The following is a 14,540-nucleotide window of genomic DNA, read 5'->3' on the forward strand; positions in this document are numbered from 1 at the left end:
ACCAGGAAGCCTGCTTCTCCCTCTCCCACTCCCCCTGCTTGTGTTCCCTCCTTCGCTGTCTCTCTCTGTCAAATAAATAAATAAAATCTTAAAAAAAAAAAAAAAAAGATCAGAATTGTACCAGGGAGAAAGTCATGCAGGCAAGAGAAGACATCACTCCTACACAGATGCAGAAATGGCTTCAGCATTGAGGAGAAAGCCCCTGGCACATACCAGTCCCTAAATAATGTGTGATGCTGAGTTAGTGGGTACGGGGGGCCAGATCTACTGCCAGGGGCAGAACTGTGAGAAGCAAGGTTAGAGCAAAGGGGTGAGGCCAGATTACAGAGGCATCTAAAACTATGCAAGAAGTTTGGGAGAGACAGGATGAGAGGTTTGTCTTCAATTAGCTCTAACATCCTTTTCATCGCAATGCCTTCAAAGACAACCCAGATGGAAATTCATGGCCAGACCAAATGGTCAGAAATCATCATAAGAGCAAACATCAAACTTCTATGATCTTATTATAATTTTATAAATATATATATACTCACATTTATTTATAGATATATAGATATATATACACGTATAATTACTATAGAAAGTATATTATTCTCTTTCATTTTCAGCTCCAGGGAATAACATTTTTAACTAGAAACTATTGTCTGGTAGAGCTGTATCTGAACAACAATGCCATATTTGACATAGGAGGTATGTCTTAAATGGTTTCTGCTGATTTAATAGATTTTCAGTTGAGTAATAACTGGTAACTATCGTACTGCTAATGGTATGCAAAAATCTGTTTGAACATTTCTGTTGAAAATATGTGATGAAATCCATTTTTTAAAATGTCCTTATTTACACTTCATTTTGAAAAATGTGCTTCAGATTACAGTGTTAATGTAATATTGTCATGAGCCTTATTCAAAATGTAAAAGAATCTTTTTTTTAAATAGAAGTTTTGCCATTCTCCTGCACAGTTAGACACAAAGTGGGTATTAGGGAAGCAAATTTTAATGATATTTGGGAGCATTAATAAACATAACTTTATAAGTGGTCTTAATGTTTTCAATGGCTATAATTTTTACCAGCCAAATTCTTTCTCTTTTCACTCTGAGTTAATTTTACATGCGTAACTATCTCTAAGTTGACAATTTCAAGTCAGGTACAAAAGTACATGATGTACTAGGATCATGATATACAAAGAGATACAGCACAAAACATTTGCTTTAAATATCATGTATCATAGAGTCAAAATGTAAATTTTACGATCCACCATGATTCTATGTACCATGGAGAAAGAAAATCTTGCCAATTGAACTATGATGTGGCTATTGTGAAGACACAACCCACTTTCATTTCTGTTAAAAATGTGCGAATATGTGAAATTTAGAATCAACAAAAGTGATATGAATATGTGGCTTCCTGTTGTGTAAAGAAGGTATTAAGCTGAGCAATTTGGGAGAAGGTATTGAGTTAAGTGAGCAATTTTTCCCTTGATTGGCCTTATGAATCTAACACTGACAAAACAAAACACAACAAAAAGAAGAGTAAGGAAAATAACCCCTCCGAAATCAAACAAAAAAAAAATCATTGCTACAGAGAAAAAAACAGAAAACAATAATAGTGGAAAGAAGTTGGCTCTACATGTCCACATCACACTCAATTATTCGAATTCTTGTGCTTTGTTGTATTCTTAATGATAAATCACATTATTCTTAATAATGACTCCTTGTACCAGCTGAAATGTATTCTTTGCTTTTGTTTAGTTAGCATGTTTAATTAACATTAAAAAATGTTTAAAATCTTGTAAAAAAATGTCTTTCAGGCCTTCACTCTCTGCCTTCATTGTACTTACTCCTGCTACACCACAATGAGCTAACAAACATTGACGCCACAGTGAGGGAATTAAAGGGGATGCCAAATCTGAAGATCCTAAGTATTAGTTTGTTTGTTTCTATGGCCATAAGTTAAAATAGTAATAACATAGGGCGCCTGGGTGGCTCAGTCAGTTTAAGCATCTGCCTTCGGCTCAGTTCATGATCCAGGGTCCTGGGATCGAGCCCCGCATCGGGCTCCCTGCTCAGCGGGAAGCCTGCTTCTCCCTCTGCCTCCCACTCCCCCTGCTTGTGTCCCCTCTCTCACCGTGTCTCTCTCTGTCAAATAAATCTTTAAAAAAAAATAGTAATAACAGAGGACAGGTGTCATTTTTTAGTTTAAAATCGATCAATGTTTATAACGAAATACTTATTCTTTTTTTTTAAAGATTTTTTTTTTATTTATTCATGAGAGACAGAGGGAGAGAGAGAGAGAGAGAGAGAGTGAAGCAGAGGGAGAAGCAGGCTCCCAAGGAGCAGGGAGCCCGATGTGGGACTTGATCCCAGGACCCCGGGATCATGACCTCAGCCGAAGGCAGAGGCTTAACCATCTGAGCCACACAGGCGCCCCGAAATACTTAAATATTCTTGAAAATAAGACTTAATCTTACTCTCTTTTAAAACATGTTGTTGCAAGAATAACAGGTGGAAAAAATGTTTTGAGAGATGACATGGCATGCCAAAGGGAAGTGACGAAAGCAACAAAGTTTTACCTGTTTAAATCTGTGTGTTTGGTTTTATCTCGGAAGTAAGTTTTAGCACACATTCTGTGATTCCATTTACATGACATGTCCAGAATAGACACACCTGTGGAGATAACCACACTGAGCACTAACTATTTTTAAATACATTCTTGTTTGTCCAGGACTGGAGGACAGAAGGGACTGGGGAGCCATAGCTGAAGAATAAGGGGCTGGGGGTTCTTCTAGGGGCGATGAAACTGTTTTACAATTGACTGCAGTGATGGTTGCGCATGTCTTCGAATATACAAAAAACATGAATTATATACTTACAATGGGTGAATCATGTGGTATATGAATTATATTAATAAAGCTGACACCAAAAGAAAAAAATTAAGTTTTTTTAGAGTTTTCCAGTGGGTAAACAGCAAATTTTATTCATGTATATTGAATCACACCCAGCAAGGAGGTGACCTACATAGTGGAAGAAAGTGTGAAATGGGTTGGAAAAATAAATAATACAAAGTTCTTGCTCAATAAGCTTATAATCTTGAAGGGTAAATAACCCATGCACGATTGCAACAGAGGATAAATGTTTCTGGGTGTACCAAGGGAAAAGACACTCAGACCAATGAGTGGGTTTCCAAATTTGAGAGTTAGGAGACTTGTTTATATAATGTCATGAAATAGATGTGGTTTTTTTCCTATTCATTTTCTATTCATTTCTCAGAATTGCCTGAAACAATGTTTTGAATATGTGCAAACTGGTGTTGATGGTGAAGGTTCTGATCAGATCGATACATAGAGTAATTATAGTTTTCATATGCTTTCAGTGCTAATCGGGAACATCTACTGTGCTGAGGAAAAATGACTCATGTGCTTATACGTAGATTGTTCAAACCCAAATATTAAAATTATACCAAGTTCATGGGAATTCCATGTTTTTTGTTGTTGTTGTTGTTAATCTAAAATCGTGTTGATTTTCCCTTTGGAAAGAAGTTGGAGACAGATATTCACAAACATACAATAATCTGAGTTGATTCCCACATCCCACTCTCCCCTCAGCATATCCACTCAGGCCAGAAACTGGGCAGTTGGTTGAGACCATCCACCCTCCCTCACCGTCCTTACTCACTCACTAGTTACTATGTACCTATCACCAGCCTTTCTTCTCTGCTTCCCCCCATTTAAATGAGTTTTCATTATCTCTGGTTACCTCCCATCTCGTTCTTCTCAGAGCACAGGTCCAAGGGGCGCATTTCTATTGACTACATGCAGGATGATGTCCCCTGGAGCTGGCAACATGGCCGCCTTGCCACCTTAGACATCTTTTAACATGCAAATAATCCCATGCTTATTTTTGAAACGTGTTAAGGTCTATGAAAGACTCAGGACTGGCCCGTGTACTGGAATTACCTGGCCCTTGTGTGCTGAGCAAACACTTCTGTGATGAAAAGACTGACTATGCTAGATCTGGAACTCTCATGTATCTTCATTTTTCCATAAAATGGGCTACTAGCTAGCTCTCAGGATCACCTCAAGTATTAAGCTAACTCTGTAAGACCTGTTTTTAAAGAGCATTTCTTGACATTAATGATATTTTGAAGCAACGACAAAAACAAAAGTGGTTTTACTGTGGATTATGTAAATTAGATGATGAATTAAGATGCTCACAAACTAGAAAGTCTGCTAAGTAGTAAATAGATTTTAACAATGTAACTGACATTTGAAACAATAATCATTATAACAACAACATATTTGAATGTCTTTCCTGTTGAGAAAATGCTTTCTTATTATAGTCTCATTTAAATCTTCACAGCAATCCTATGATGTGATTAGAATGATTTCCTCTTGAGTGGCGGGAATGCAAATCTCTGAGCTTTAACCAAACGACTAAGAAATGTCGAAACTTAAACGCACGCCTTGTTTCTTTGTTTCACATTTATTCATTCACTTGTTTAATAAATATTTATCATTTATTCATTCATTCAGTAAATATTTATCATGCATTCACTACGTCACACTCTAATACATGGGGACACAGAAGTCCCATGGTTTGTGGTTTTATAACTTTCAGCCTAAATACTTTTAGAGAGCTGAAGGAGCTTGATATGAAACTAATTGGATGATGTGCTAAATGTAAGAACTCAATAATTTGAGCGAATTTATTTTACAATACAAGATTTGGAAGTTAGCAATCAAGGTTGTCCTATCATAGTCAACAGGATTATGCCCTGAACGAAGGTCCCTGGCCCGGGAGTGAGTGGAGTCTGAAATCCAGTCCATGCCTCCCTTGTTAAGCGTGTGTGCACAAACACAGAATTGTGTCATTCCTGAGGTGGGGTACAGGAGTGCCTTTTCTAGTTCTCTGAAAGGCTGTTCTGCCAGCCTGGTATTATAATGTCCCTATCATTACTTGTCACAACAGTTTAAGTGACCTCTACTTAAAATCATAGTGATTGTGGCAGACCGCCTCTGAGATGTTTCCTGTCCATAACAGAATCACCATGATTCTTCAGAGGCTCTTCAGGTTCTCCTCTCTCTTCGGTCTGCAGTCTCAGTTCATTTGAGGAGGAACATTGGTGTTAACAGCAGTGGCATTTAATAAGGAACTTGATCCTGTACAGAAACTCTTCGTGGACAAGATTAGAGAATACAGAACTAAGCAACAGGCGTCTGGAGGACCCGTTGATACTGGCCCAGAGTACCAGCAAGACCTAGAGAGGGAGCTTTTTAAGCTCAAGCAAATGTAAGGTAAAGCAGACATGAATACGTTCCCGGACTTCAAATTTGAAGATCCAAAATTTGAAGTCATCGAAAAACCCAGTCCTGAAGAAAGAATGTAAAATTTATTTGGTAATTTGTCCTAGATTAGTTGTACAACTGTATCAGAATAAACATACATTTCTCAGCAATAAATAAATAAATAAATAAAATCATAGTGATTGTAATTCAAGTTACATCATTACAGTGGTTCCAACTGAGAATCTTCGTAGCGAGATCTTTTTTTTTGAAATGGAGCGAATGCTCTGTCCAATTTCCCAAAAAAAGCATTTTTAGAAAAGTTTGGGTAGCAAATAATGCACACTGTGAACACTTGACCCATTTTGGTTAAAAATATTATATGGGAAAAAGGTTCCCAAATACTAGACTACTAACTGTATTTGGGCAGTTATGTGCCCAGATTCAGTTTCCGTGAGCCTCATTTGCAATCACGGATTAGATTCAGCTCATTAATTGAGAGATCCATGCACTTTCAAGTGCTAAAATTTTTGCCTTTTCAAGCCCTAAAACCATATAAAATGCTCAAGTGTTGTTATTATTCCACTCCAATTACAAGGTCTTCAGAGGGTGAGAAAATAGCCTGGAGGGGAAACCTTTAATCCATTTCAGCATTTTCCCCTCCACTGGCATTTATGGGGAGGATTTCCAAGAGATGGCCCAGGAGACACGGGGCTGGGAGCTTCAGGGAGGCCCACGCCAGCTGCGGAGTGTGAGGTCCTGGGAACTGAATTCCCGACTTCCAGGCTGAGCCAGGAGGGCCCCGCCTCTTCTCTCCAGGCGGTCTACCTTTCCACACCCTTCCTCTCCACCTTTGTTTTCCTCTTCCCTCCCTTTCTGCAAAGTCTTTCTAAGTCAGGATCTACTTCCTGGCTGATGACTTTCCCTTACCTCCCGTCTCTCTGCCTCTTGCCCAGCACATGGGGAAAACACCACCACCAGCAGCCACAAAATACTTACATCTCCTGTTCCTAAAGTTTTACTCTCCTCATTTCTCTCAAGTTTTCTTTGCTTCATTAAGCTCCACTGTTGGAAAGTACACTTAGACACCTGCATTCCTTAATTTTTAAGAGTTACTTCCTAGCAGTGCTTTAAGGATTCACCATAAGAGACAGAGTGCCCCTTTCTGGAGAGGGTCTCCGTTTTCTTCAGGTTCTGCTCTTAAATGTTTTCTTTCCTTCTCCACTTGGCCCCAGTCCGCTGCTGACCGCAAATAGCCAGGGGCTGAAGAGGGACACTGAGACCAGGGCGGGACTATGATCTCAGTCTCTTCGTTTGAGCCTCTACCTGAAATGCCCTTCAAGGTGGGACAACTCCTCCCAAACAACAAGACAGAACAATCACCCAATAGAAAGAGCCAACTGTGTCTTTGCTGTTTGTGTTGAGGAAGAGAATATTCTGACCCCTCCAACTCTCTTCATCCCCTGCTTTAGTCCAAGCTCGCTTTTCAAAAATCGGGGATGATTTCTGTATTCAGTACAAGCATATGGTGTGCAGTGGCCCACAGATTTTAAAGCAAGATGGTGGTAACAATGGAGATGCTGACCTTATTAAGTAACCTTGAGCAAAAACCTCAAAAATCGTAGTGTCTGACCATTGACAGCTAAACTCACTCCTACAGGCTGTTCTGCATAGACATAGAACACAACTGCTTTTAACTTCTCTGTATCATTTTCCCCATATATTAAAATGGATGTTTTGGGGCACCTGGGTGGCTCAGTCGGTTAGGCATCCGACTCTTGATTTCAGCTCAGGTCATAATCTCAGGGTCATGGGATCAAACCCCGTGTCAGGCTCCGTGCTTAGCAGAGTCTGCTTCTCTCCCTCTCTCTCCCTCTGCTCCTCCCCATGCACTCTCTCTCTCAAGTAAATAAATAAGTCTTTTTTAAAAGTGGATGTTTTGGTACATTATCAATCACATCCACTTTCTTCAAAGGTGGTCTTAAACCATCATTTAAATGATGGTTCTTAATTTAGCTTTTAAAGTTTTAAAAAAAATTGAAGTCAACTGTTTAGATTACCTTTTTTCTCCTCTGTTTCAGTAATAAGTAGCTTCATACATGTGACTCATGTAATTCAAGCTTGTGCAGTAAGGTAGTACAGACATTTTGATATATTATTGGATAGATGTAAATTGCTTAGACTCAGAATCCCAAATTAAGATAAGCAAGACAGTGCTGGCGCCACCGAGGTATACTCTATAAGTAGCCTAGAGGGAAAGTGGATTAAATAGTATTAACCTATTGAAAGTGAAAGTGTAAGCAATTTCGCTTCATAGTTTCTAAAGGAATGTACCCATACTTCACGGAAGGCTTTCAGAACTTTCAGACACAGGAAACCGATTTCATGTTTGAGAAACTTAATTTATGGTAATTTTATAGCATAAATCAAAAACTCATAAATCCAAAATGTTAAATGTTTAATAGTACAAAGCGGGGGGAAGAGTTGAAAATAAGATTACTTCTTTCTAAAACTTAAGAGCAAGGAGAAAAGTGAAAAATCATAAAGGTGAGATGCCTCTCAAATTACTTAATTCTATTTTTTTAAGTTAATTTAAGCAGAGGCCGAGCTAACAGCCCACTGTTCTGACCTGCTGTCCTGTAGATTTTACATTAGGATGAGATAAACGGAGGGCCACAATAAGCGCATCAAGTTTTCAGTATTGGCGACACGTTCTTAATAAGTCATGTAACAGCAGTAAATCTAAATTTAATGTTTTGTTTCGCTGAAGCTAGAACGTTTTCAATTTACATAAAGAAGTGACTTAACTAAAGACTAGGAGAAGAAGCCAAGGAAAGAAATGAACTAGGAATATTCTCAGAGGGAAAAGAGTATGAAGGGGATGCAAAGAGTGAATGTCATTGGTACATGTCCTATGAGCATCATAGACAGACTTGACTCCCGGCTGCTTGAACGCACAATAGGGTAATGAGTTGTCAGATGTGATTCTCCAACACAGCAACCGCAGAGCAGACTTCTGCAGAAGCCTTTGTGACTTTTTCTTCCTCCTAAACTCTCATTAACAACAATTGTGTTTTGCTTTTCCATCACTGAAGGAGGTTCTTTTCTCTTTTTGGCTCAAACTACAATGCATGATCCCTGTGGATCTTTTAAAATCTGTCCTTATTACTGGTTTAATATACATCCGTTCTACTCTCTGTCCAGTAGTTATAATTATTGGTTACCACTTTAAATTCCTTCCCTTTAAGATTAAAATGTAAACCCTTTTTGTCACTCAAGAAATCTTGCGAATCTTCCATTTCAGTGTTCCTCTCCTTTCCACCACTGCATACACATTCCCTCTTTTTAAATTCTTGGTTGCTCCTGGCTCTCCAGTTTCTTTTATGCCTTCCTCATTCTGAGAGCTTTTGTTTATGAGCTACCAGGTGTCTTCCATTGCTTGATTTAAGTCCTTCTAAAGCTCAAGTTTTCCACAGGGAAGAGCGATATGGAATGATTTCATTAGCCAGAAAAGTTTGTGTTTATATGATAAATATCAAAATGTTTTATAATCTACAGGGAAAACATCTACGTGATTAACTTTTTCAGTTTTTAGCAAAAATTCTTGTGCTCTCAGCACGCCCCCGTCTTCTTTATATTGCCAATTGTTCTTTCCTGGGCTTCTAATGATTAATATTTTCGTGCTTTTATCAAGCCTCTCTCTATTTTACAGTCAAACGTCACAGCACTACTCCTAAATTTAATATGTGCCATAAATGAGCCCCGTTCCGTGATGTGATCATACAATGGCCGGAACTCTTTCTACTACTGCCACCTAGTGGTTCTCCTCCCCCGACGTACTTTCCCAGAAGTGTCTGGAAATTGCAGGTAGGCAGAATCGAAGAGCTAAAGATACCCACGTGGCAATCATAAAAGTGTTATTTCACATTGTATTAAAGTAACCCTGTTTAATATATCTAGGGAAGAACAGAAAAGAGACTTTACTCCTTCCCTAAAAATGAAACTCTCACGACTTCTAGGTGAGGGTTTTTAGAAATGTACCTACACGCGGACACGTAGGGCGTGTGACGTCAGCCACGCCAGGAGCTCTTCCACCTGCGCTTGCCTCCCACCTGCAGCCACCCGCAGAGACAGCATGATTCATTAGCGATTCCGGCTCCTGAGCGAAGGAGTCAGAGGCACGTGCGTGTGGCCAGAGGGAGACACGATGCAAGATCAGCACCTGCTCAGCTCAGCTCCTGCTGAGATCTGAAGCGGCTACTGGCCTTTACGTACTGCGAACTCTGTGCAATAGTTTTGTTTTTTAATTTTTATTTTTTTATTATGTTAATCACCATATATTACATCATTAGTTTTTGATGAAGTGTTCCATGATTCATTGTTTGTGCATAACACCCAGTGCTCCATGCAAAACGTGCCCCCTTGAATACCCATCACCAGGCTAACCCATCCCCCACCCTCCTCCCCTCCAGAACCCTCAGTTTGTTTTTCAGAGTCCATCCTCTCTCATGGTTCTTTCCCCCTCTGACTTACTCCCCCTCATTCTTCCCCTCCTGCTATTTTCTTCTTTGTCTTTTTTCTTAACATATGTTGCATTATTTGTCGCAGAAGTACAGATCTGCGACTCAACAGTCTTCTGTGCAATAGTTTTAAGTAGAGAAAGAAAACGATATGAGGTCAGTGGCCTGCATCTCTGCCCATCTCCACACTGCACCTGTGTGATCTTTGAGACTGGAAGAAGAGAACCAAGTGAACAAATGAAAGAACAGCATCAAGACCTCCACAGAAGGGTCGCCTGGGTGGCTCAGTCAGTTAAGCGCCTGCCTTCGGCTCAGGTCACGATCCCAGGGTCCTGGGGTTGCTCCGCGTATGGGGCTCCCTGCTCAGTGGGGAGCCTGCTTCTCCCTCTCCCTCTGCCTGCAGGTCCCTCCGCTTGTGCTCTGTGTGTGTGTGTGTGTGTCAAATAAATAAAATAAAAAGACTTCCACGGAGCTGTTTTCTTGCTCTTCCTTTACTAATTAACTTAAGGACATGTTAAAATTTTCCTCGTTCGTGGTAGATTTGGGTCAACACTATGTCCCCAGTATCTTGCACAGTTCTTCGTATATATATAGTAAGCATTCACAAAATATTTGTTGAATGAATGAATTTCACAAATGGGAAATAAGTGCTGCTCTGAATAAGTGAGATGAGTGGGGCCACTGGTTTGGTCTATGAAGCAGAGTTTTACATGTTCATACGCTTTGTATTAGTTCTGCAATTTCCTATATTTTATCAAGTGATAAATGAAACCAGTTTTGAAATCTGACATCTTAATTTGGATTATTTCTTTGCAGCTCTCCACCAAAACCCTTTGTGCCAATATAAACTGTACCGTCTATATATAATCTGCCACCTTCCGGAAGTAGAATTTCTTGACCGAAAACGTAAGGATACCTCTTGCAGAGAAATATTTGAAAGGCAGTCTTATTATAACTCACTAGTTTAAAAATTCTGAAAGTCTTTGAAAATAATTCTTTGTAAGTGAAAGTTTTTCAATGATTTATTTCTGAAATTTTTGTTCTGTGAAATTTGCCCTAGGTTAGGAATTCATTTCTCTTGATCCCTGTATTGAAAAGGCCATCTAACTGAGTGTGAGAATAGGTCTCCTCATCCTGATTTTGACATGAATGTGTTGAATCATCTATTCATCTATTCCCGGCATTTTAGTGTTTTATTTCAAAAATGAGAGAATTGGCCTAAAGCTCTTAAGGCTTATTTAAGTTCTAAAAATGGTATTCTTTGAAATTCTGTAAATATATATATATTAAAACATATATTCAATGATAACTTCTTCATGAATACATCTTAAACATTGTAGATCAACTAGTATGTCTGATTTATATAAGCCACAAAGATAATCAACCTCACCTCATTATACTTTACATTTTGGGGGAGCCTCTTTTACCTCCAAGTATATTACCCATCTCTCTACCTATCCATCTCTATAAGTTTGAACAGTCTTTTTTTTTTTTTAAGATTTTATTATTTGACAGAGACACAGCGAGAGAGGGAACACAGCAGGGGGAGTGGGAGAGGGAGAAGCAGGCCTCCCGCCAAGCAGAGAGCCTGATGCGGGGCTCGAACCCAGGACCCCGGGACCATGACCCGAGCCAAGGCAGATGCTTAATGACTGAGCCACCCAGGCGCCCCTCTTTTGTTTTTTTTAAGATTTTATTTATTTATTTTGACAGAGAGACACAGCGAGAGAGGGAACATAAAAGGGGGAGTGGGGGAGGGAGAAGCAGGCTTCCCGCTGAGCAGAGAGCCCAATGTGGGGCTCGATTCCAGGACCCTGGGATCATGACCTGAGCCGAAGGCAGACGCTTAACGACTGAGCCCCCCAGGCGCCCCCATAGGTTTGAACATTCTTAATAATTAATTACTAACTTCCTAATGATGATATATAAAACCTACATTTATTCCTGTTATTCCTCACAGCCCTGAGGAAATGAAGGAATGTATCATAGTTGTGATTTCAGTCATCCATGGTGATGTGTTAGAAAGTGTTTGGGGTGCATTAGGAGTATCTGTGCCTTGTGGCACGATGGCATATATTGAGCATCAGTAAGATTATGGAAATAACTTTGATTGCCCTTCACGGTTTTAACGGGGTGTTCACATATAGCATAGCTCAGATAAACACATAATTGAAAGTGTTGAATTGTATTCTGAAAGCCTCTGCATCTCTATAATGCTATGCAATAACATTACTATTTGCATTTGTCAGAAGTTACAGAAGATGAAAGAAGAGCAATGATTACCATTTTTCACCATGAAAGAACTCGTATCATTCAATCAATAGCATTCAGAGGAAGAGTAGATGCCTCATGGAATCCTAGAGCACCATTTAAGCAAAAACCAGCCCAGAGAGTACCTCCAGGTATTTTGAAAAAAGAAGAAAAATGAAATTAAAATTCCTCAGACTTAGGCTAATTTGATTGTAATAGTAACTGCAATTTATAATAAGCAAAGCACCTACATAGTGCAATGAATATTTTCCAATTTTATTAGTCTAATTAAAGCAATATGCAATTTTATCTTCATGTGTTTAAATTATTAAATTAAGTGAAGTAATGTGATAACAATGAGATATTATCTTGAAGTTCTTCAGTATCTAGTAGGCTCAGTAAATAAGCTGTGGTTGTTACTATTACCACTATCACTGGACAATTTCACCAATTAAAGCTATAAGTTGTTGATAACATGGAAAAAAAGTATTAAGAAGAAATAAAGATCATCTGCAATTCCTTCACCCAGAAATAATCGCTGTTAATGTTTTGGTTGGATTCATATACACAGTCATCATATATAAGTATAACTTGAATATCTTCAGTGATGTTTCATTTGTTGGAATTGAATTTCTTCTATGTAACAGAAATCCAAGTTCAATGACTTAAGGAAGCAGAGATTTTTCTCACACAGCAAAGAGTACAAAGGTAGGGTATTCAGTGCTAGTGCAAAGTTCAATGATATGACCAGTGTTCAAGAAAATATCTATCTTTTGTTCTACTCTAAGTGTGCTTTTCAGTTACAGGGTGGCTGTTAAACCACCAGGCATCACAGGATGTAAAAAAAAAAAGGTGCAAAGACAAAAACCTTCCCTCGCAACACTTTGCCACAGAGACAAACATAGGTTTGCAAAAAATAAACCAAAAAATATTTTCTAGAAGTGAAGGAAAAAATGTGAATTGGGAAATAATTTTGAAGAAATTACCCAGAATGCAGACTAGAGAAAGCAAGAAATAGAAAATATTAGTTAGCTGTTGAGACAAGGAGACACTGGAAACAGAAGGTCAGTATCAGCTTATTTTTCCTGCAAGGAAAAAATAGAGAAATTGGGCAGAAGGTGATGTTTGAACTGATAATGACTGAGGATTTTCCAAATTTGATAAGCTATGAATCCTTGGATATCCAAAGACATAAATAATGTACAATGATGAAAATCCACACCAAGGGCAAAATGATCTAAAAGTAGAATGCAAATGGACATTACCTACAAAATAACAGTTTATAGATTCACAACAAGCTCCCCAACTGCAATTATAGAAGTCAAAAACAGTGATCCAAGACCTTTAAAATGCTGAGGAAAAGTAATTGTCAACCAAAAATTCTACAACTAGCTAAGTTAGTCAAAAATGAGCAAGAGATAAAAAAAAAAGATGTCAAAATCAAGACTTTCCCCTCAACTTTTTAATGCAAAATTTTCCTAATACAGGAAAACTTGAAAGAATGTTAAATACCTACATATGCCCATGTATAATTTAATTATTAACATTCTGCCATTTTCACCCTTCATATATGAGGCTTTGCCTTTTTATTCATGAAGGACCCCCTCAGAAGATTCTAGTTACATCTGATTGGACATCACCAAACTCAATGTAAAATGGAAAACATCAAAATACCACTGAACCATTTGAACGTTTCACTGGTAGACATCATGACTCTTCACTCCTAAATAATTTAGTCTATAAGTTTAAAAATAAGGATACTCTCCTATATGCCCACAATGCTGCCATCATACTTAAAAAAATACTTTTTGTACTCGTATTATTTAATATATAATAATATTCAAAGCTTCCCAGTTGTTCCAAGATGGTTGCTATCTGCTTTTTCAAACCAGAAATCAGTCAAGGTTCATAATTACATTTGGTTGTTATGGACCTTTATTCTTAAATTTAAAGTAGATTTCTAAATTTGTTTCCATGCCTTTTTTAGGGACTCGGCCAGTTACACTGTAGAATGCATCAATTTGTATCATTGTTTCTATGAGGTGTCATTGAACTTGTTTCTTTAGCGACTCCATGTCCCAGAGAATGGAAGAAGTGTCTGTAGGACATGTTCTGGATGCAGAAGCGTGTAGTGTAGCACAGTGGTTCTCAAAGTGTGGTCCCCAGACCAGTAACAGCAGCATCACTTAAGACCTCGTTACAAATGCAAATTCTTGCCCCCAACGAGATCTACTAAATTAAAAGCTCAAGGATGGGACCCAGAAAGCTATGTTTTAACAAGCCTTTCAGGTGATCCTGATACACACGCTAGTTAAAGAACCACCAGTGTAGAGGCAAGTGCACAAGCTTTGGGATCCAGATTACCCTAGGATTGAATACCAGCTGTGTTAGTAAGTAGAAGTTTTATTAATCTGGACATTAATTTGCTTCAGCTTTCTGATTTTTAAAAATAGGGACCATATCTTCCTCTGGCTGTGATGACACTTAGTATG

At 38.6% G+C, this 14,540-nt stretch overlaps 1 protein-coding gene and 1 pseudogene across 7 annotated transcripts in view; both read left to right on the top strand.

The window, feature by feature from the left end:
• Positions 1-14,540, top strand: part of LRRC72 (leucine rich repeat containing 72) — a 56,223-nt gene that overhangs the window by 19,321 nt on the left and 22,362 nt on the right. For 4 of the 7 annotated variants that reach the window (XM_073898908.1, XM_025873287.2, XM_025873291.2 and 1 more), the window contains exons 4-7: positions 609-690; positions 1,808-1,918; positions 10,615-10,704; positions 12,048-12,200. In XM_073898908.1, the coding sequence (XP_073755009.1) occupies positions 609-690; positions 1,808-1,918; positions 10,615-10,704; positions 12,048-12,200 (436 nt within the window). The remainder of the gene's footprint in view (positions 1-608; positions 691-1,807; positions 1,919-10,614; positions 10,705-12,047; positions 12,201-14,540) is intronic. The other 3 variants (XM_073898907.1, XM_025873290.2, XM_073898909.1) reach the window with 3 other exon arrangements.
• LOC112825272 (ATP synthase peripheral stalk subunit F6, mitochondrial-like) lies at positions 1,883-5,382 on the top strand (annotated as a pseudogene).

This window comes from Callorhinus ursinus, unplaced genomic scaffold (genome assembly GCF_003265705.2).
Source record: "Callorhinus ursinus isolate GAN/ISIS: 27379988/994484 unplaced genomic scaffold, GSC_fseal_2.0 scaffold12, whole genome shotgun sequence".
NCBI classification, from domain to species: domain Eukaryota; kingdom Metazoa; phylum Chordata; class Mammalia; order Carnivora; family Otariidae; genus Callorhinus; species Callorhinus ursinus.